General features: G+C 48.9%; 1 protein-coding gene across 1 annotated transcript in view; it reads right to left on the minus strand.

The window, feature by feature from the left end:
* CABLES1 (Cdk5 and Abl enzyme substrate 1) overlaps positions 1 to 22,917 on the minus strand; it is a 99,844-nt gene extending 76,927 nt beyond the window's left edge. Inside the window, exon 1 of the mRNA XM_061130913.1 lies at positions 22,070 to 22,917. Within this exon, the coding sequence (XP_060986896.1) occupies positions 22,070 to 22,917 (848 nt within the window). The remainder of the gene's footprint in view (positions 1 to 22,069) is intronic.
* Between the last annotated feature and the right edge of the window lie 571 nt (positions 22,918 to 23,488).

The raw sequence follows: 23,488 nt of genomic DNA on the forward strand, positions 1-23,488 counted from the left end.
TGGAATATTATCCAGCCTTAAAAAGGAAGGAAATTCTGACACATGGTACCACATGGATGAACCTTAATTGCTAAGGGAAATAAGCCAGTTATAAAAGCACAAGACACTACACAATTCCACTTATGTGGGGCTCCTAGAGCAGTCAAGTTGACAAAGACGCGAAGTAGAATTCTGGTGTCCAGGAGCTGGGAGAGGGAGGCAGAGGAAGTTATTGTTTAATGGGTACAGAGTTACAGTTTTGCAAAACGAAGAATGTTCTGGAGATCAACTGCAAAACATTGTGAATGTTGAACACTACTGAACTGTACAATTAAAAATGGCTAAGAGGGTTGTGTTTCGTGCGTGCTAAGTCACTTCAGTCGTGTCTGACTCTCTGTGACCCCACAGACTTGTAGTCTACTAGGGTTCTCTGTCCATGGGGACTCTCCAGGCAAGGACAGTGCAGTGGGTTGCCGTGCCCTCCCCCAGGGGATCTTCCTGACCCAGGGACTGAACCTGAATCTCATGTTTCCTGCATTGGCAGGTGGGTTCTTTACCACTAGTGCCTCTTGGAAAGTCCTAATGTAAAACTTGAATCAGAAAAAGCAAGAGAGTTCCAAAAAAACATCTACTTCTGCTTTATTGATTATGCCAAGGCCATTGTGTGGATCATAACAAACTGCAGAAAATTCTTAAAGAGATGGGAATGCCGGACCACCTAACCTGCCTCCTGAGAAATCTGTATGCAGGTCAAGAACCAACAGTTAGAACCAGACATGGAACAATGGACTGGTTCCAAATAGGAAAAGGAGTATGTCAAGGCTGTATATTGTCACCCTACTTATTTAACTTCTATGCAGAGTACATCATGTGAAATGCTGGGCTGGATGAAGCACAAGCTGGAATCAAGATTGCCAGGAGAAATATCAACAACCTCAGATATGCTGATGACACCACCCTTATGGCAGAAAGTGAAGAGGAACTAAAGGGCCTCTTGATGAAAGTGAAAGAGAACAGTGGAAAAGCTGGCTTAAAATTCAACATTCAAAAAACTAAGATCATGGCATCTGGTCCCATCACTTCAGGCACATAGATGGGGAAACAATGGAAACAGTGACAGACTTTATTTTTGGGGGCTCCAAAATCACTGCAGATTGTGACTGCAGTCATGAAATTAAAAGACACTTGCTGCTTGGAAAAAAAGCTATGACTAACCTAGACAGCATATTAAAAATCAGAACAGTACTTTGCCGACAAAGGTCGGTCTGGTCAAAGCTACGGTTTTTCCAGTAGTCACATATGGATGTGAGAGTTGGACCATAAAGAAAGCTGAGTGCTGAAGAACTGATGCTTTTGAACTGTGGTGTTGGAGAAGACTCTTGAGAGTCCCTTGGACTGCAAGGAGATCCAGCCAGTCCATCCTAAAGGAGATCAGTCCTGGGTGTTCATTGGAAGGGCTGATGCTGAAGCTGAAGCTCCAATACTTTGGCCACCTGATGCAAAGAGCATACTCATTGGAAAAGACTCTGATGGTGGGAAAGATTGAGGGCAGGAGGAGAAGGGGATGACAGAGGATGAGATGGTTGGACGGCATCATCAACTCAATGGACATGAATTTGAGCAAACTCCGGGAGATAATGAAAGACAGGGGAGCCTGGCGTGCTGCAGTTCATGGGGCCACAAAGGGCTGGACACAACTTGGCGACTGAACAAGAAAGAGACGAGTAGCCACAGACAAGTATTACTTGATCAATTCTCCGGAGACAAGAAAGAAATCTAGCTCCCGGTGAGGCTATCTTAATGGTGTAACTTGACAATGAGTTTTTAAAAAAAACAGTCAAACCTTTATCATGTTCTCTACCTAGATTTTTAGGATGAGATAAAAAATAGGAAAAAAATCATAAATTCTCTTAAGAAAAATATAAAGAGTCTTTGGAATAGCAGACTAATTTTAATCTTGCTAGGAGCAACCAACTTTTTGTCTGTGCATGTGTTTTAATTATTTATTTTTAAACTTCAACAGATGTCTTTTATAAGCTCACACAGCCAGGATCATCTGACTGGAATCTATTTAGCAGCATATCTCGCACTGACGCCTTGGGCTGAATAAACACTGACATGGAAGAAAGAATCACTGTTCACTGATAAAAGTGTACACAGTAGAAAAAAACCATCGAGGGGAAGAGGTCTACTTGAAATGTGTCACAAAATACTTGCTTATAGGAAAGGTGTCCTTTCCCCTTAAGGAAACAGGAGTTTTCTTTCTTTTTAAAAAACTTTTACTGAAGTACAGTTGATTTACAGTGTTGTTAATTTTTGCTGTATAGCCAAGTGATTCAGTTTTTACATTTTCTTTTTCATATGCTTTTCCATTGTGGTTTATCATGGGATACTGAATGTAGCTAGTTCCCTGTGCTATACAAAAGGACTCTGTTATCCATCCATCCTATATATTACTAGTTTGCATCTGCTAATCCCAAACTTCGATCCTTTCCCTCCCTTGGGCAACCACGAGTCTGTTCCCTATGTCTGTGAGTTGGTTAGTTTCGTCCATACATTCATTTGGGTCATATTTTAGATTGCACATGCAAGTGACACCATATGGTATTTGTCTTCCTCTTTCTGATTTACTTTGCTTAGTATGATAATCTCTAGGTCCACCCATGTAGCTGCAAATAGCTTTATTTCATTATTTTTAATGGCTGAGTAGTAGTCCAGTGTGTGTGTGTGTGTGTGTGGTGTCACACCTTCTTTATCCATCATCTGTCAGTGGACATTTAGGCTGTTTCTTTATCTTGGCTATTGTAAATAGCACTGCTATGAACAGAGGGTGCGTGGATCTTTTTGAGTCCCAGTTTTGTCTGGGTATATGCCCAGGAGTGGGATTGCTGGATTACATGGCAACTTTATTTTTAGTTTTTTGAGGAACCTGAAAATAGGAGTTTTCTAGCAAGAGAACGCTGGCAAGCTTATGTTACGAAGGCAAGCAGGTTAGGCCAAGTTTAATATTCCATGCAAATACATATATGAATTTAGGGCTGCAATTTTTTATAGACAAATAACAGAAAGCCCCACCCCAACCCCTCAGGACTGAAAACTTCCAAACTCTGCTTCGAGAAAGCAAACAGGAGTTTCCTGCATTGCTCTCACAGTCAGCTGCTATCTGTCCTTGGGCTGCAACCCCGCCCCCCGCCCAAAAGATTAATTTTGTACCACTCAGCTGTGAAGTCCAGGTCTGCGGAGGGAGGGAAGAAATGCAGAAAGTAACTTGACTGCCCAAGAACTGAGATGCTGGAGAAGGAAAAAAATCAGTTTTCCAAATCACTACCATATCATAATTACACAGATGTGGAAATGAAGCTAAATCCTTTGTTTTTATCTTCTGCTGGTGACATGAAACGCATTACCAAGGAAACAGGCAGGGTCTGCCCGGGGTCTGCTTAGAAAGGTGCATGTGTGATGGGTCCTGAGATGACTCCAGGTTGGGGGGCCCCATAAGATCTGGTCTCCCCCTCCCCGTGGGACACAGGATTGCTTTTGACTAACATCTGTACCAGATGCTGAGTTGCAGATGGAAGGGAAAGAAAACTGGTGGTTTTAAATACACTTGAGTAGCTATAAAGATGGAGGTTTGGGAGTGACATGGAAATCTGCTGTTTACATGCCTTAATTATGCTCTCCCCACGTGACATCTCATATTCTTGTCCTCTGCCACTTGAATGTTCACAGACAGGGACTATCAAAGCCAGCAGGGTGCCTGGAACCCAGCAGGTGCCTGCTAATATTTGCTCATCTGATTAGCTGTCCACTCATCAAAAATGGTGGGGACTTGACAAAAGTCTGTTTAATCTGCTGACTGCTGACAGTCAAACTGGATAAATAAAGCTCTAAAACAGATTTTCCAGGTCCGAACTACATAACCCAAATGGATCAAAAGGACTGGAAAACTGCAAAGTCTCCTTTTGGCTCTGGGCCGTGCAATTACAAGCAGACTTTACCATTTGCCTAATTTAAGAGCCATCGTTGATGACCGGACACTCATTTCCTGAGCACCTGTCAGCTCAATAATCATCACGGCTAATGCACAAAGGGTCTAAGGCAGGCGCAGGTCTAAGAACTGACTGTGAATGAATTCACAGAATTCTCACATTAACCACACACACTGGGTGTTCATCCTATATTCGTTTTACAAAATAGGAAACCAAAAGCCAGAAAAGGTTTTACTCTATTTAAGAAATTGCCCAAAGTCATGCAGGTAGGGAGTAGCATAACCAGGATTTAGTTTTTAGGCTCCAGAATTTATGTTCTTAGCCACAGTGCTACACTGCCATTATGCACTTAAATCACAGAAAAATCATTAGGAAGATAACTTTTTCAACAGTATTAAACTATGATGTCAGCATTTCAACTCCATTATTTAAAGCACTCTTGCCCTGGTGAAGGAAATGGCAACCCACTCCAGTATTCTTGCCTGGAAAATCCCAGGGACAGAGGAGCCTGGCAGACTATAGTCCACGGGGTCGCAGAGTCAGACACAACTGAGCGACTAAACAACAAACATAGGTGGCTAATCTCTTCTCTTTTTACTTTTATGTGTTTTAGAATTTTCTATAATAAAAACTTTAAGAGGGAAAAAAAAAAAAAAAAGCACTCTTATAACTGTGCCTGCCCTGCAGAGTGGGAAGAAAATGGCCAGAAAGTCAGGCTTCAATTCCGGAGGACATCCAAGTCCTATCTGCTCTGTGGTTCCTGGCTTCCTCATCAATAAAGGGAACCCAGTAACTCCAGCCCTTCCCCACTCAATGGTATTATCGGGCATAAATATGAGATGGATGGGGCAGGTGTCTGGAAAAGAGCAAACAGAAAAACTCCCCCCTACCCGCCCCCTCCCAAGACAGACCAGCCGTGGGAAGCCCCCAGCACACAGCATCTACCTATACCTGAATTAAGTATAGGCAAATCTCATTATTCATAGATTTTGCAGCTGTGCATTCATCTCCTTGCTAACATTTATTTGCATACCTGTTAACATTTTTTTGCAGCCCCAGATCAATACTCACAGGACTTTCACCATCATTCATGGACATGTGCACGTGCAGAGCAGGGAAAATTTTGAACAGCTGAGGTGAAAAGGAGCGCTGGCCTGCCTGTTTTCAGCTCTCAGACTGCAAATGAGTAACTCAAGGTACTTTGAGTGCCTCACTTTTTGTACTTTTGCGCTTGCTGTTGGTGATTTCATCATTTAAAACGGTGTCCAGGCCAAGTGGCCAACGGGGCAAATTTGTGAGTGAGAAGTTTTGTCCAGGAATGAGTTACTGCTGGCTGTGAGTTCAATGCTAATGAATTAACACCATGTATTAACTATGATATCTTCCCTTCACAGGGCTTCCCAGGTGGTACAGTGATAAAAGAATCCATCTGCTAAGGCAGGAGACACAAGAGACTGGGGTTTGATCCCTGGGCTGGGAAGATGGCCTGGAGAAGGAAATGGCAACCCACTCCAGTATTCTTGCCTGAAAAATTCCACGGACAGAGGTGCCTGGTGGGCTACAGTCCATGGGGTCGCAAAGAGTCGGACAAGACTGAGCATGCAATCCAATACACACCCAAGGCATCTTCAAGCAGAGACACATGTAAAACCAGGTTATGTATTGACTGGATGATGAAAATATGACAAGAGACTGGCAGGTGCCCCCCACCCTGTATTTCCCTGGGAACAATGGTCCAGTGATCAGTGCTTGCAGCTGATTCGGGGTTCACGGCCACTTTGTACCACCATATCAGTTCAAAGTTTTATATTAATAATATAAATAATACAAATTGACTCCCTTGGAGTAGAGGCAGCTGACACAGGAGGACAAAGTTGAGTTATAAAGAGTTAAGACTTAAGTACTTGGAGCTCAGTCTCGGCCCCTCCCAAGTCTCCATCCACAGTCCAGGAGCCTCTGGCCAACATTAGCCTCAGCGAGCAGGGTTGAGGGCTCACATCCTTTCATTCCACGGTAACCTTACCACTCTGGGCCTCTTCAAGGTCCCTTCTCGTCCATCTGAAAGTCTAGGGCCCGGCTGCTGTAGGAAACCCCAAGGCCTGGGCAGCATGGAGCCCCTCTGCTCTAGGTGACCCCCCTCCACTCCACTCCTGGGAACCCCCAAGCCACTGGGCTCTGACAGTTCTCTCTTCCAGGCTGAGAAGGATTCTCACCCAAGTCTGCCGGCGTCCAGGTTGAGGACCCAGAATCAGACTCGGCCTTCCCGGTCATCTGGGAGATTCTCCAACACCTCGAATGGGAAAGTCAGCAAACATCCTTACACAGAGGCACCTTTAAGAAAGCACTCAAGGAATGCAGCAGAGGTGTCAGGCTACTCAAGACTCTATGAGTCATTCCCAGGCCAGCGCCAGGGAGAAAAACTGCCTGGAGGAGAAGGGATCACTGTTCAGACCCAAGTAAGACTCAAAACAAAAAGCCACTTTTTTAAGCCACTGGGGGGAGGGGTAGAGGGAATGTACAAGTCACCCCATGAGCCTGGGGTCCTGCAGAGACCACACCATGCCAGCCGCCCTGGACACAGTGCTCTTGTGTTCTTCCTCCGACCTGAGGTTGAAGTAGGACAGGAATGAAGCTCCCAGCTCTGGCCATGGCTACACAAGGCTGAACTAGCTCCCAGGGCAAGCAGGAGATGCCAATACTAATAAAATGTCACTTCGATTACGTCTGCCAGCGTTATAATAAGAAACTGGAGACTTCCTCCCTTGGGCATCCTCTGTTAATTGCCATCTATAAAAGTTCTGTTTGCTGGGTCTGGAATATGCATTATTTTCCCTTTGAAAACAAAAGGAAACTTCTAAAATATCAATTGGCATTCCAAATGGCAAAGCGATTTGTTTTCCAACTGACACTCTGAGATCAGCTTGGGAGTCTGTCTGGAAGGCAGGCATCTGGTATCAATTTGCGACAATATAAAATCAAAGCTGAACTCCCATGTAAATACACTTAAAAAAAAAATTCCACGTCCCTTCCCTACATCTATGTCTCCATTTCTTCCCTGCAAATAAGTTCATTAATAGCATTTTTTCAGATTTCATATATATGCATTAAATACAATATATGGCTGTTTCTCATTGTAGTATGACTCAAACCAACACAACATTGTAAAGCAATTTTCCTCTAGTTAAAATAAATTAATTTAAAAAATAAATTTAAAAAAGATTTTAAAAATTTCATATTTCACCAGCCAGCATGTATCTTATCCATTTCCTTATATTTCAGTCTTGACTTCTTTTTTTCTGGCTCCAAAGAACTAAAGTTACAGATAACAAATGTTGCACCTCTTAATAAAGATCTACTGGCTAAATTCTTTCTAGCTCTGTGAAATACAGCTTAGAGGGAACATGTATCTAGATGAGTGACTGGATTGAAATATTCCCTTACCATCTCCTCCAATCTGCTTGCTTGTGTTTGGAGCAAACAGGGTCAGATAAAAAATCTGGTTGAGTCATTCTATATATCCAGGGCAGCTCCCCACAGACACATCCAGTCAAACATGGGCTGGATATATACGTGACAAAGACCTGCACATATTCTTGGACAGTTCAAGTGTCCAGAAAACAATCTGGACCCTAAAGCAAAACCTGTTTTGCTCAGGAAGGTCACAAAACTTGTCTGAATGAACTTTTAACACATGACAAAGGCAATCAAGCTCAGTGGCAGGAGTATGGTTCAGGATTAGACAGGATCCTGGCTCTGCGAACTCCATTGTGCATTGGAGAGAAAAGTAAGCTCCACGGAGTTCAATTCCCTCATATACATAGTAATGTTAGCCTCTATGAAAGCGCATTAGCAGAGGTGTTGGGATATAATAATCACATTGAATAGTTACTGAGAACTATGGTTTTTCCAGCAGTCACATACAGATGTGGGAGTTGAAACATAAACAAGGCTGAGTGCCGAAGAATTGATGCTTTTGAACTGTGGTTCTGGAGAAGACTCGTAAATGTCCCTTGGAGAGCAAGGAGATCAAACCAGTCAACCCTAAAGGAAATAAACCCTAATATTCATTGGAAGGACTGATGCTGAAGCTGAAGCTCCAATACTTTGGTCACCTGATGCAAAGAGCTGACTCATTGGAAAAGACCCTGATGCTGGGAGAGATTGAAGGCAGGAAGAGAAGCAGGTGACAGAGGACGAGATGGTTGGATGGCATCACCGACTCAATGGACATGCATTTGCACAAACTCTGGGAGATGGTGAAGGACAGGGAAGCCTGGCGTGCTGCAGTCCACGGGGCCACAAAGAGTCAGAGATGACTAAGAAACTGAACAACAACAATGTATGTACCTAGCATTGTGCAAAGTGCCTCAGAGAAATCAGATTTAATCCTGGCTGTTATGCCATGAGTCTGCTGTCGTTTAGTCACTGAGTTGTGGCTGACTCTTTGCGACCTCATGAACTGTAGTCTGCCAGGCTCCTCTGTCCACGGGATTTGCCAGGCAAGAATACTGGAATGGGGTATATGATTATTAATATGTCCCACTCTTACAGAGATTCTGGAATCTGCCTATGGGCACACCCGGGAAATGGCAGATCTGAGATGGGAAGCTATTTCCACATGGCTCTGCAGCTCATAACATTAGTGTGCAATAAGTACACCATGATTATGAAAAACCACCCGTAAAACAAGAAAAAGATGCGATTATTGCTGGAATGTTAAGACTCCATCCTGGGACTTCCCTGGTGGTCCAGTGGCTATGACTCCGTGCTCCCAATGCAGCAGATCCAGGTTTGATCTCTGGTCAGAGAACTAGATCCCACATGCCACAACTAAGATCCGGCACAGCCAAATAAATAAATAACTTTTTTTTTTTTTTAAAGACTGCATCCTGGCCTTACTTTGAATAACAGAGCAAGTACAAAATCACTAGACACTGGGTGCTTGTTTAGTTACTGCAGCAGACTATTATGCAGCTTTGCAAAGGCATGTTTTCCTTCTCTTGAGAACATATCTTTATCCTCCACACTCGAGATCACTCAGACTTCAACACCTGGTAATTAGTTGCAAACATGCACAAGCTGAACCCAGGAATTGTTTGAAAAAAAATCTCATGATCTTGCTCAACGGTCCTTTTTTCTTTAATAAAAAGAAATTATATGTCTTAACCGAAATTAAATGCACAAAATTTGACTTTTTTTTAAATTGACATGCTCAGCATTTACCTTAAAAGGTAACATTAGAATTTTTAGACCAGAAGACCAATGAGCATAAAACTTGGTTTTTCTTGAAGCTGAAAATGTATACATCCTCAACCAAAACGTTATTTACGACCCCATATACATCACCTCGAGCTATGTGGAGAGTAAAGGCACAATGTTATGAGAAACAAGACAATGAGAAGAAACAGGGTCAGAACTTTCTTGGTGGTCCGGGGGCTAAGACTCTGAGCTCCCAATGGAGGGGGCCTGGGTTTGATCCCTGGTCAGGGAACTAGATCCCACATGCCACAACAAAGAGTTTGCATGCCGCAAGTAAAGATCTTGCACGCTGCAACTAAGACCTGGCACAGCCAAATAAATAAATATTAAATAAAAAAAGAGGGTCATCTTCAGGTCTCTTAATTTTTTCTTCTAGAGAATATTTCTTAAACGCACAGCATTGGACTGTGCTCACACCCATCCTCTCTGTCACTGAGATGGCTCTGCTGTCCCGTCAGTCCACACACTGGAAACCGGGTTGGGGGGTCTCCCTTGATGCCTCTGTTCCCCGCCCTCCACAGCCAGTCCATCTTCAAGTTCATCCCACTGCACCCTAAATCTTTGTGAGATCCACCCCCTTCCCCTCACCCCCATCACTGCCACTCCAGCCCAGTCGCCACCATCCTCAGCCAGGACACTGGCTACTCTGGTTTCCTCCCATCTGTGGCTTCTCTCATCCACCTGTCTTTCCACGCTGCCGCCGGCCCAATCATTTCAAAACACAGGTTTCACTCTGGTTCCACCTGGCTGGTGACGTCACATTGCTCTGATGATAAACATCAAAATCCTCCCCGTGGTCCTCACTTCACTCTGGGGTCCAAACACACTGCCTGCCCTTCGTCTACTTCCTTCACATCTTCCTGCTTCTTCCCACCAGAGACCCTGCCCAGGCTGGTCCTGTGGTCTACACACTCCTCCCAGCCGTGTTCACCCTTTAGACACCTCCAGAAGCCAGCCCTCCCCACCATAAGCAGGTCAAACCCACCGTGGCGCTCATCGCAGGCCCCGACAGGACCAAGGCCCTCCCCTCTGTCCACGAACCACAGTTGCAGCCCTACACCTGCGGGTGATTATTTAAGTCTCTAACTGGACACAAGCTCGCAGTGACCACCCAAGTCATGCATGTGTGTGCATGTGCAGTTGTGTCCGACTCTTTGCGACCCCATAGACTGTAGCCCATCAGGCTACTCTGTCCATGGGATTCTCCAGGCAAGAATATTGGAGTGGGTTGCCATGCCCTCCTCCGGGGGATCTTCCCAATCCAGGGACTGAACTCATGTCTCTTATGTCTCCTGCATTGGCAGGCAGATTCTTTACCAGAATTGGCGCCTGCCAATTCTATCCCATTTTTGAGTCAGTCATCCCCTCACTGTCTCCACCCTAGTCTTGAATTGAACCTGCAGTATCTCCGAGGTGCACCCATATTTCCAAATAAGGTCACATTCTGAGGTTCCAGGTGGGAACCCCATACCCACAAGAGCTGCAGAGATGGGTGACCCCGAGGACTTCAGGGCACATAGGCAGTGCCCCAAATCCATGTGGTTGCCGAGCATCACAGTGACAAGTTAGTGCTGGGGGTCAGTGACATCAGAGGCCTCCGGTCTCTACTTCTCTCTGGGGCTCCGAACACCAGCTTCCTCGCTGGTCTCCCTCCCTCCAGGAGAAATTTCCAAGTGTCCATGAACCTCCTGAAATTCTTTCTAAAATTCTCTCTGTATAAAAATAGATGAAACCCCAGAACAGAAAATTTTTCATGGGCACGAGTTCCTCTTTCCGAAGCGACAACCAAGATGCCAAAAGGGTTAAAAACAAAAGGCACTGCTCTCCTTCCTCCAGCCAACCCACCTCCAGCTTTCATCCCCTGCTGTTTACACCTGTCCTTGCTCACAGGCCTCCCTCCTTCCTCCGAAATGAAGTTCACCTCCATCACCAGGCACTGAGCACTGGGCCGCCAGTCCCTGCAGGCTCAACTCCAAGGCCACCTCCAGGACAACCGCCCGCTCCAGAAGGGGACCAGGGAGCCCCGCTGCCTCGGTCCGTAATTCTCCTCTCTTCTGGAAGGCAGGTGCTGGCCCACTCAGCCCTGAACCACCAAAGGACCTGATGGTTCACACACAGGCGTATGAACAACCCAGCACAGGGACGGGTTGCTGCTGACCCCATGCCACATGGGTTACACCCGGGACCCGGACAAGCCCCACCTCTGTCTTTTCAGAGGGGTCAAAGAGCAAAGGCAACGGCCAGGTGCCGAGACACCTGCAAGCAAGGAGGGGATGCCAAGTCCATCACCAAAGTAGCATTCACCCGACTCCGTGGTCATGGCCACAGGGACCTTTGAGGGTGCCCCAAGAGCCCTCACACTCTAGGGGTTTCCTGCCTAGAGAAGGCGGCTGAGCAGGCAGCAGGCAGACCATAGGAGGAGGGCCAAGGCTTCTGCAGGGGAGGGAGCAGAGACGCATCTTCCAGAATTGTCTTGGCAGGTAGCACTCCCCTCCTGCAGCCCCGATGGGCAAGGCAGGGTCTTGCATGCCTGGGTGTGGACCGAACCGGCTCTTGCTCTTGACCGCACCGCTGTGCTGCTCTAAGCAGATGACAGCGAACATGTGATTCACCCCTTCTGTCCTCGAGACTGTTATTTTCCAGTGTACAAAAGGACAAAAACGCTAAGGGAGGGGGTGGAGGTGTCCTCAGCTGCTCTTGTCTTATTTTACTAGTAGAAATTGAACCAATTTACTACTAGAAATTGAACCAATGTGGTAAATCATCTGGAAGCAAAAAGCTCCACTCTGGATGATCTAAGCAGACCCTGTCAGATTTCTCAACTGCTTTTTGACTGATGGTGTAGGCAGAGCAGGGCAACTGTGCACAAAACAGCTACGGTCTTACTGGTCAACCACCAAGGACCAAACCTCTGCTAGGTGCAACACCTAGGGCGGGAAGTTTTTAAAAATTTATTTTATTTCTATATTCAACTGCACTGGGTCTTAGTTGCAGCATGTGAACTCGTAGCTGTGGCATGTGGGATCTAGTTCCCTGACCAGGGATCGAACTCCAGGGTCCCCTGCATTGGGAGAGGGGAGTTTCAGCCACTGGAAGTCCCCAGGCAGGGATTATTATCCCCCAGCCTGCAGGTGAGGATGTTGACGCTCAGAGGGGTTACAAGAGTTTCCTCAAAAGGTGTCGCTATGTGGCAGAGTTGTCTGACTCCAAGGTTGGTTCATCCACTCCTGAATATATTCACTCAATTTTCTGGGAAGGAGGCAGAGCAGCAGGGGTGTGGGAAAGGAGGAACCGACACCAAACTACTGTTTGGAGAGAGCTGTTGTTATTGGGAAAATTTTCCACGACTCGGGCTCCAAACCAGGGTTCTCTGTTGGCCTGTCCCTCGAGGTTATCATATGAAAGTCAGAATCCTTGCTTGATGAGAAAGCATTGCTGGCCAAAAATACTGTACAATAATTCTTTGTACTTGAACATCCTGACTTTGGTTGACTCTAGCCTATAGGTCTGAAATACATGAGGCCCTAGCATTTTTGTTCTCTAGAGGTTAACTAATATACAAGTGGAAGTTGCAGGCAGGAAGGAGAATAAAATTCTACAGCATTTAATAGAGTTCTTTGTTTTTCTTAAGTGAAACAACTACATTAGAGTTTGTGGTTTATTTTTAAAACTCTTGGCTTGGAACCAGAAAACCCAGGTTTCCAAAATTCCAGCTCTGCCATGTATGGGGTACGTGACCATGGACATGACCACTTTCTTCTTTGTGGTCTCAACTTTCTAGTCTATAAAACAGCTACCACATTGGCTTTCTGAAAACGATTTAGTATATACGAAAGTGCTTTGTAAATTGTAAAGCCCCAAACAAGTAAGCAGAACTTAATAATCAGAAGTTTGTCTTGTGGTGGATAAACTGAATCCTCAAGGGCTTACACAATCACCTTTGTAATTTGTAATCTCATCTTCCTTCCTCACAACTCCCTCTTTAATAGCAAACTTTATTCAATTCAATAAAACATAAAAAACTTCATCAAGAACCACTTTTCCAAATCAGATCAACCATTTATCTCCTAACATCCCAATTTTTAAAATTATTTTTGATTGAAATCTAGTTGACATACACTATTACATTAGTTTCAGGGGTACAACCTAGTGGTTCGGCATTTAAAAACATGGATACGTGCAACTCTTAATTCTTTCACCTATTTTGCCCATCCCCACTCCCCATGCCAACATGCCAATTTCAGTCCTTAAGCAAAACATTAGACTTTGGCTGTTCTCCCGTCTCTTACAACCCCCTATCCCCTTCCTAAGATGATCAAAGTAGACACTTTGCTTAATAAATCATTGGGTCAATGAGTAAAACGCTTTAAAAATAAAAATCAGTGTGCTAGACACACAAATCTTTGGCATTCTCGAATATTTTGTTAGTCTCTTCCTGAATGGCTTGCTGTCTATTTGTCATGGGTTAAACTTAGATTTGCCAACAAAGGTCCATCTAGTCAAGGCTATGGTTTTTCCAGTGGTCATGTATGGATGTGAGAGTTGGACTGTGAAGAAAGCTGAGCGCTGAAAAATTGATGCTTTTGAACTGTGGTGTTGGAGAAGACTCTTGAGAGTCCCTTGGACTGCAAGGAGATCCAGCCAGTCCATCCTAAAGGAGATCAGTCCTGGGTGTTCATTGGAAGGACTGATGCTGAAGCTGAAACTCCAATACTTTGGCCACGTGATGCGAAGAGTTGACTCATTGGAAAAGACCCTGATGCTGGGAAGGATTGAGGGCAGGAGGAGAAGGGGACGACAGAGGATGAGATGGCTGGATGGCATCACCAACTCGATGGACATGAGTTTGAGTAAAGTTCAGGAGTTTGTGATGGACAGGGAGGCCTGGTGTGCTGCGATTCATGGGGTCGCAAAGAGTCAGACACAACTGAGTGACTGAACGGACTGAAACTTAGATTTAAGTACATTCCTACCCTTTAAATTGGGGATAAGATTTTATCCTTTCACACACACACACATTATTACAATATTCCAAGTCCTAAACATCTAGTATTCAAAAGCTCTGTTTTATAAGCTTTTGTCTTTGTGACCAAATGTTCAGCAATAAACTCCACACCACATTAATAATAATCCCATTAAACATAAACTAGTGTGCAATTATCCAAACTGCTAACACAAACAAAAAGGGGAAAAAAAAACAGGAAACCTTGGTTGATTGTATTATCTTAGAGACTTTTAAAAACCTAACAAAAATAAAAATGCATCACACAGTTTGTAAAGGAGAGTAACAGGTAATGACTTTATGATTCCTACAGATAATACTAAGCAATCTGTTCGAGACTTAGTGTCTGAAAGTTTAGTTTTTAAATTGCACGCAGGTTGAAACTTGAGGTGGGGGGTTGTTAGATTTTTTTTTGAGGTATAAAATGGTGGTGGTGGTGACCCTTTGAGAAATTCACAGAATCATGTCAAATAACAGATTCTGATAAAAATGTTTGGTTTTTCACTCTTCCTCTGATGACCACATTTTGCACAGCCCCCCAGGGGTGAATGGAGCCAAGAGACATATGGTGAGGGCCTGGCACACGGGCTGACAAACCAGCTCTCTCAAAGGGAAAAAGCAAAACCCTGGCTTGTAATAACCACTGGCTGATTCCTGTGGTGTAAATGCTCCCACTATGACTGATTTCAGTTACCAATCAGCTCAGATTCCTTGGTCGTCCTGTCCCTACGGAGTCAGTCCAGTATATTCTCAGCTCTGGCAGAAACCCAGATCAGAAACCAGACAGACCAGGGCTCAAATTCTAACTCTAGATTCCAGCTATCAGGCCTCTGGCAAGCTTCCTTAAGCCCTCCAAGCCTCATTGTCCACAGCTCTAAAACGGGTATAAGCACTATGTCTTAGAATTGCCACACAAATAAAACAAAAGAATGCATATGAGGGGCTTCCCTGGTGGCTCAGTGGTAAAGAACCCACCTGCCAATACAGGGGACTCGGGTTCAATTCCTGGATCGGGAAGATCCCCGAAGGAAGAAATGGCAATCCACTCCGGTATTCTTGCCTGGGAAATCCCATGGACAGAGGAGCCCGGTGGGCTACAATTCATGGGGTCGCAGAGAGTCGGACACAGCTTAGGGACTAAACAACGAATGCATATGAAGCCCACTGCACGCAGGAAGGTGCTGCTTCCCCTCCCTGCAGAGCAGGGAGAAGCCACTGTGGGTGGGGTGGGGTTGGTGGATGGGTGGATGATGCAGGGGGAGAGGAGAGACATTCAAGGAGAGAGATTTGGAGCTGCAGGACTGAGGGAGGAGGTGGTAGAGTGGCTAATTTACCAAATAGAATGTTAAGAGTGAATTCTGGTTAAAAATAAAAGACCTAGCAAGTTGGCGGGGGGGGGGGGGGGGGGGGGGACACTCCCAGGCCTGTCACCAGCAAGTCCCCTAACCACCAAAGAGTTGGGGACAGGTGCACTCAGACCCACAGAGAAGGAAGAAAGTCATCCCTAGGAGGGCGTGCTCAGTGCCATACCTGGGGTCTCTGCGGGGTGATGGGTCTGAAATGGAAGAAGGGGTGTCTGGTGGGGAAGCATCCCATGGAGAGGTCGGTGGGTGCCAGAACCTGGGTGCCCTTTGTGAAGCCAGCGCAGAAGACAGGCGTGCAGGGGAGCAGGAGCGTGCTGGCCACACATGGAAGAAAAGGAGTTTAAGACTGCCAGGATCCGATGTGGGCCTCAGAAAGGTCCCTCTGCCAGCTGGGAAGAAGGGATGGCAGGTCCAAACAGAAGACAGGCACTTCCAGGAGACAAGGATAGGGGAGCAGCCCTCATCTCGGGGGACAGAGCCCTGTAAGGAGTCAGGGAACAAACAGTTTAGGCTCTGAGGGCCGTGTGGTCTCTGCCACAACTACTCTACTCTGCCTGTAGCACAAGGGCTGCCCGAGACAGCAGAGAGACGAACAGGAGGGGGTATTTCCCAGAAAATCTTATTTATAAACAGCCCCTGGGCTTGAGTGTGCCGACCCCTGGACTGGGGGGAAGGGGTGATGCTGAGAAGACACTCAGGGTCCAAAAAAGGAAACACACCCAGGAGGGAGGTGGTATTATTATCATTCCCATTTGACGGGTGAGAACCTCAGCACTAAGGAAGTGGGAGAACTACCGCTATACACCCAATTCCTGGGGGCGCCAGGCTTCTGATTCTCCTCTACCTCCCTGTGAACCACGGAAGGCAGGTGGACTAAACAGGTAATGAAGGTGACGGGAATTCGGGTGTGGCCGAGAACCGGGGGCGTGGTGGGGAGCAGGCAGGCACCGGGCAGGACTGGATCCCCTAGACACGGACAGAGGAAACCGCAGGGCCAGCACCGCTCTTAGAGGTCACGGAGGTCACGGAGGCCACGTTCACCCCCGTCCAGCTGAGGTCAGTCGAACAAGCATTTAGGAGCCTGACTCAAACCACAGCAGAGCAGAGACAAGTGCGTTCGGACACATCGTAGCAGGCTGAGGGATCCTGGGTCAGTAACTTAACGTCTCTGTGCTTCAGAATAGGGGTGATGCTGTGTATGAGCTGTTATAAATGTGAACCGGCTTATGCGTTGTTCCCTTAGAACCACACCTGGGACATGGTAGTTAAATATAAATACTGCATCAAGGCATTGAGCCAGGGCCCACGGTGGGCACATTAAGTGCCTCTGCCCTGGTGGGGCTCAGACAACAGGCTCAACTCTAACCAAGCTCTCATCACTGGAAAAACCATTCTGTTGATGTGTGCCTCCCAATAGACAAGGACCATGTTCATGTCTGTAGCTCCCAAAACTGGTACCTCTTACTTGATATTCATCATGTTCATGTTTGTTGAATAAATCATACAAGGCATTAGGTCCCCAAACTAGAATTTCCTCCATGACATAAAACACAGCTCCTAGGGTCACCCTCTGTTCACTCTGTGACCCTGAATTCCTGCTCCTCCACATGGTCGGGACCTGAAATCAACATCTACTAAAGCACTGTGTAAACATGATGGCCTTTTGGTCCATCTTCCCCAGAGGAGGGGACCACGGATCACTTCCGTGACGGGGCTCGTCGAGGCGGGGCTGGACCGCCTCAGTGGCTGTGGCTTCCAGCCTGGATGGAGCGGGCAGGCCAGCTGTGACACCTCTGCAGCCAGAGGAGCACAGCTGACCCTCCCTGCCTCCAGGGGAACCCATTCCTGCATCCATTAGCACACGTCCTGCCAACCGGAGCCACCGGGATAAACTTAACTTAGCTCCACCTCTTCATCTGACGCTGAGGTTCAGTTACCACTTGGCCCCAGGCATTATGCCCGGCCTCCGAGGCAGGTCACAGGGCGCTAGCCTGGAAAAGCACACCACTCCACTGTCCCAGCGCTTTTATCCCAGAAGAAAACTGAGGCGGGGAGGTGAAGCCACCTGCCCGGGGTTACCAGCCAGGGCAGGCACTGGCTCTGAGCCCAGGGGGGCAGGGTACCGGCGTGGCATTCCTGATCGACACGCTGTCACCTCATCCAGCCTCACCTACCGCTCCTTCCCAGTGTGTTCAAAGGCCACCTGCCCTTCGCCCTATCCCTACCTAATAACTCTCCTTCCCGGGGAAAAACGTCCAGGCAGGTGGGGCTCCCCAGGGTGGCTATGGGGACATGGTGCATAGCCAGGCTGTGGCTTTCCCACCCTCCCTGGAGGACAAAGGATCACACTTGAACTTGCTGCCTCCCTGAGCACTTGTCAGCAGTGGGCAGGCTTCCAAAGCACTCCCCCTTCCGAATTCACTCACAACCTGACAACCTGCTGAGTGTAAGGAAGAGGACGGCAGGTGAACCTTGGGCTCTTGTTTCAGGCCCTGGGAGGAGGCACAAGGGAGCATCCTGACCAAGGCCTGGACCAGCCCGGGGCTCTACCCTTGGCATCCACAATGCACATTGCTGGAAAGATGGCTCAACAATAACTCGGGTTCGCTTATTGCTAAAATCCAGAAAGGTCAGTGGCTTATAGCTAAAACAGTGTCACAAAGTCATAATGCAGGGAGGTGACGAAGTGGGGGGATTGGAATCCAAGGCTTGGGGCTCTTCTGCACCACGGGTTCTTTCCATCTAAGACCGGAGTCTCCACAAGGCAACTGCTAACAGAGGTGCTCTAAGAAGCAAAACCCCCACCTTGTTTGAAGTGAATACCCTGGTTCCCATGCACCCCTTCATCAGGCCCCATGGTGCACACGTGTTCACCTGGGCCCCATTCTGCAATTCAGCAGCACCAGGAAGTGGAAGAACCCAGGACTGCTGCCAGCGTCTACCTAAGGGGAAACTTTTAAAGTGAAAGAAAGCCTTGAAACACACTCCCTTTCACCTATTAACGCCTTCCTTGGGCAGAGAACACAACAGGGTGTCAAGCTAGAAGGCATTTTTCTGGCTTCCCCCTTCTGACACCTAGCCACAGAGCAAACCCAGCATAAACCCCAGCGCACTGGCTTCCCATCCCTGGAGCCCCATCCATGCGGCCTGTGGTCCTGGGGTTCTCTACGCACTTCAGTGGAGACTGGCAAGGAGCAGTAAAGCTGGGGACCCCGAACAGCAAGGCTAAATGTGGGGAGGATGACTCGGAGAGGGTGTACAGAATCACAGAAGCACCCCTGGCCTGCTGTGTGTCCTGGACAAACATCTGGTAGGGTCCATAGCTCCCAAATTCTCCTTGGGAGAATCTCCACGGATCAGCACAGTGATCCGTGCAGGGGCAGAGGAAAGGCATCAAATTCAGGACTTCCCTGGTGGTCCAGTGGCTGAGACTCTGCACTCCCAAAGCAGGAGGCCTGGTTCAATCCCTGGTCAGGGAACTAGATCCCGCCTGCCGCAGCTAAGAGTTCACATGCCACAACTACAGATTCCACATGCTGGAATTAAAAGGATTCTGCATGCTGCAACAAAGATCGAGGGTCCTGCATGCCATAGCTGGGACCCAGTGCAGGCAAATAAATATATATTAAAAAAAAAAAAACAAGAAAAAAGAAAGAGAGATGTCAGGTTTGGATCTCAAAGATGTGGGGTCCTCTCTTGGCCAACACTGGGTCTGAGAAAGAATCTACACATAGGGAGGCTGTGAGAATTCACTGTGATAAATATCAACTCTCCAGCCCAGAGTACAGAGATCGGTGTCATCAATCCATCAACACATCTGTGCCGAGGTCTGGGCACACACATTTTCCTGCCATATTTCAAGATTTGGAAATACAAGTCATAAATGTGATTAGTTTTACAAGTGTCCAGATGAAAGTAACAAAAAAAATAAGATTTCGGATCAGGAGAGTCTGATTTTTATATACCCATAACAAACCGAATGTGTGAAATTCCAAGTTCATGGGGAAAAAAAGAGGCAGATCTCAGATGAACTATGGCAGCTTTTCCCAAATTTTCACTTGTATATGAATCATCTGGGGATCTTGTTAAAATGCAAATTTGTGCTCAAGTAATCCAGAATGGGACCTGAGGGTTTGTGAAGGTCCAAGAACTCACTTTTGAGCAGCAAGGTTGTTTGGAATTCTTTAAGAAACAAATCCAAGGAAAATATATGATTTAAAAATGACACCCCAGGAGAACATCCGTGAAATAGTATATGGAACCACCCAGGCAAGCACTGTTTCTTAAAGTGAGGCACACCAGGAAAGTAAATGACATTCTTTAAACTGCCCCGAGTTCTTCAAGTTGGCCCTGGGTCTGATTCAAATGAGTCTATACTCCACATCACAATTCATCTAAGCATGTGAAAGTTCTCTCTAGCAATCAGAAAAACAACACATTTCTGACAAAACTCCTATAAGCAGTGCAGTGTAGGAAACAAAGTGTCCTAGGAGATTCCAAGTTTCTGGCCATGAGAAGTGGCCATGCTCGCTCTTCAAGGCCTTTCTTCAATCTCAATCTCACTGATTTATTTCCTCTCTGCACATTACATTTGACACGGTTTCTGTTGACAGCTGTAATTTTTTAAAAAGCCTGTCAAGTTGCCAGATACGGATAATTCCAAAGTCATAAGATGAATGCGACTGTCAAGTAAGGAAGCATCACACTGACTCACTCATCTTAAAGTGTGTGTTGGGGGAGGGGATCAATAAAACATCCATGGGGTTCATCTTTATAGGATCAGCGGTTAAATCGGGCTATTTGGAGGATCAGAAATATTAACACACAAGATTGTCTAAAGGAGATTCTTAGAGACGAAGTGTGAGGTCATTTGATCTCCAGCTGTTTCGAGCAGGGGAACACATCTGTCAAGCATGAGACACAGGCTAGTCTGGCACATGGCTTAGAATAACACCTATGTTTATTACCACTCCTGCCCTGACCCACTGGACAAGCTGGGCTCAGGCTCAAACTACAGAGTCATTAGGAGCCAGTGCATGATGTCAAGACGCTGGGAAACTGCTGAGTCTGAGCCACTCGTCCAGAAAGGAAGGGATCCCCCTCCCCTCCCGCCCACTGGCCTGCTATGCTATGGGGAGACGTGAGCCCTGACAAGAAACTCAGGCCCAGATGGTCACCTGTGCCCAGCATCACTAATCACCCGGGGAAATCACAAGGCTGTCTGACAGGTACACACCCCTGTTCGCAGACGTGTGCACTCAACTAGGATGCTGCACACCAAACAGGGTCCTGATTTCAACACTTGGGAGGAAAGAGACTCTGGACAAAATTCTGAAGGAGCCTGGTCCATTCATCACCATCTGTCCATTGGGAGAGGAAGTTAAGTTTTCCAACAGACCACCTTCTTAATAGACCAGAAAAAGCCTAAGTGTTCAGAGAAGCATCACAGGAGAGAGGCTGTAACAGAAACGGTTCTCCTTCCTCATCTCCAGGCCTGCAACAGCCTGGCAAGCTCCCATCCCAGAAGGGGAAACTGAGGCCCCAGGGAGCTGACATAACTGAGCCATAGGAGGCCTTCCTAACTAACTATTCTGGACGTTCCCTCCCAGGAATCAGGCCTGCACTTCCTCCCGGTTGCTCACTCCTGTTCTACCCCCATCCCACCCGCCTGATGCAGACAGAACTGCCCAGGGTGCCTGGAACAAGCTCTAGCCATTTCCTGAATGGGCGAGTGTCCAGCATTTCATGGTTTTGCTAAGATGCTTGAGACCTGGAGATGACTTAAGCTACCAAACACAACCTTTTGAAAGATGAAAAACTTTTCACTCATTTCAGGGAATTCACGTTGGGATGGAAAAAAGAATCCTCAAGCCCTACTTCCTCTCTGTCTCCCACCCTCAAGGCCTTCAAGGGCACATAAGAAGGGCTTTCCTTTTCTTAGGAAAGCAAAAGGAAAATGCCAAGTGCTCCTGGGACACTGGAATACTTGGAGCGCAAACAGAACTTCTCAGAAGGCATTTGCGGCGGCGTGTCTGCGACAAGTTAAGGCTCACACGCGCCGCTCCGCCGGCTGCCGGACCCACTGCTGGACTCTACGTCCCGCCTAGTCTTGCCGGGCGCGAGGAGAGCGCTTCTCCGGGTCCGGCCCGGGTTTCTGAAAGCTCGTGCTCTCTTCCTTGCAATGAGAGGTTTTGACGCCACTTTTTTTGGTGGGCTCCCGCAACCTCTAACTCCAACCCCACTTGGATGAGCACGGTGCTTCTTCTCGGTGAGTGCCGGGCTTGTGCACACACGTGTGAACACACACACACGCTCCTCAGAGACCTTCCTTCTTCCGCGTGCCCTGGCGGTTTGGAATTCGCGCCAGAAGCCCAGGGATCCGGCAGGGCGCGGGAAGTGGGAGCGCCCGGTGTCCCGCAGCAGAGCGCCGGCCGGGCGGGGTTAGGAGAGGCGCGCGTCGCGTCCTGGCTACTCACCGGGACCTCTGCAGCTGCTCGAAGGCGCTGGAGCCGCTCCCCGGGCCCGCCTGCTCCAGCGAACAGTAGTTCTGCGAGGTCTGCCTGGAGAAGGCGATGGGCAGGATTCCCTGAGTGAACGAGTTGAGGCGGCCCCGACTGCCGCTCCCGCCCCCGGGGGTCCCGCAGCTCAGGAAGGCGGCCGCCGGCACGTGCACTCCGGTAAAGGCATCGTCCTCCTCCAGCTCCTCCGGCCCGGCGTCCCCGGGCCCGTCTGGCGGCTGCGGCTGAACGCCGGCGGCGAAAGGCGCGGGCCGGAGCGGCTGCCACTGCTCCCCCGACGCCCGGCCGGCGCCCAGGGGGCTCGCGAACCCCCGGGCAGCCCCAGGGCCGAGCACGGTCGCGTGGCCGCCGGGGACGAGCGGCGGTAGCGGCGAAGGCGGCGGGAGGCAGGGGCCCGATCCAGCCGCCAACGCCGCCGCCGCCGCGCCCGCCGCGGAGAGCGCGCCGCAGCCGCTCCGCTCGGCGGCGGCGAGCAGGCTGAGCCGAGTCCTCGCGCCGCAGCCGCTGCTGGGCTTGGCCGCGCTGCTGTCCTCGCCGCCGGCCCACTCCTCGTCCTGCAGCGGCGGCCGGCCGTCCAGCGAGATGTTGGTGAGGAAGGAGAGGGCAGCCTGGCGGCGCCGCGGGTCCATGCGCGGCTTCCTGGGGGGGTCGGGCGGCGGCTGGGCCGGCGCTGCGGCCGCGGGCCGGGGCTGCGGCGGCGGCTGCAATCTGCCGGTGCCCGCGGCGTCGGTGCCGGCGCTGCTGGTGCTGCTGCTGCGGACGGCCGTGCCGGCGGTGGCGGCCGTGGTGGCGGCAGTCGCCGCCATTGTGTCCGTCTGCGGCGAGATTTCCGCGATGCCCCCGGAGAAGCGAGCGGCGCCCGAGTGCTAAGCGGCGGGCGCGAGCGCCGGTGACCCGGGCTGGGCAGGGCGCGGGGCGCGGGCGGCGTGCGCGGCGGCCCGGCCCCCCAGCGGGCGGGCCATGCTCGCCCCTCGGTGCTCGGGCGGGGGGCGCCGCCGCCCCGGCCCACGCGCGCGGCTGCTGGCTGGCTCGCTGGCCGTCTGCCCGCCCGCCTGCGGGATCGGTGCTGGGTCCTCCGAGACCCCGCGATCTCCGGCTCCCCGGCCCCCGGGTCGGTATTTATAGGTGCGCGCGCCCCGCGCTCGCTCTGCGAAACGCTCTGTGCAAAAAAAAAAAAAAAAAAAAAAAACACAGTATCACGTGTGGGGGGTGAAACCTGGGAGGAAAACAAAGCCGCAGGCGGCAGCCGCGCAGGCAGGCGGCGGGAGGCGGGGGGCCAGCGGAGGAGGAAGAGGAGGAGGAAGGGAAAACCGAGCGGGTGGCGGGGCGGGGATCTGCCAGACGGTCCAGGTAGTCCGAGCTGACTGCGGGGAGAGT

This window comes from Dama dama, chromosome 27, assembly GCF_033118175.1.
Source record: "Dama dama isolate Ldn47 chromosome 27, ASM3311817v1, whole genome shotgun sequence".
In the NCBI taxonomy this organism is placed as follows: domain Eukaryota; kingdom Metazoa; phylum Chordata; class Mammalia; order Artiodactyla; family Cervidae; genus Dama; species Dama dama.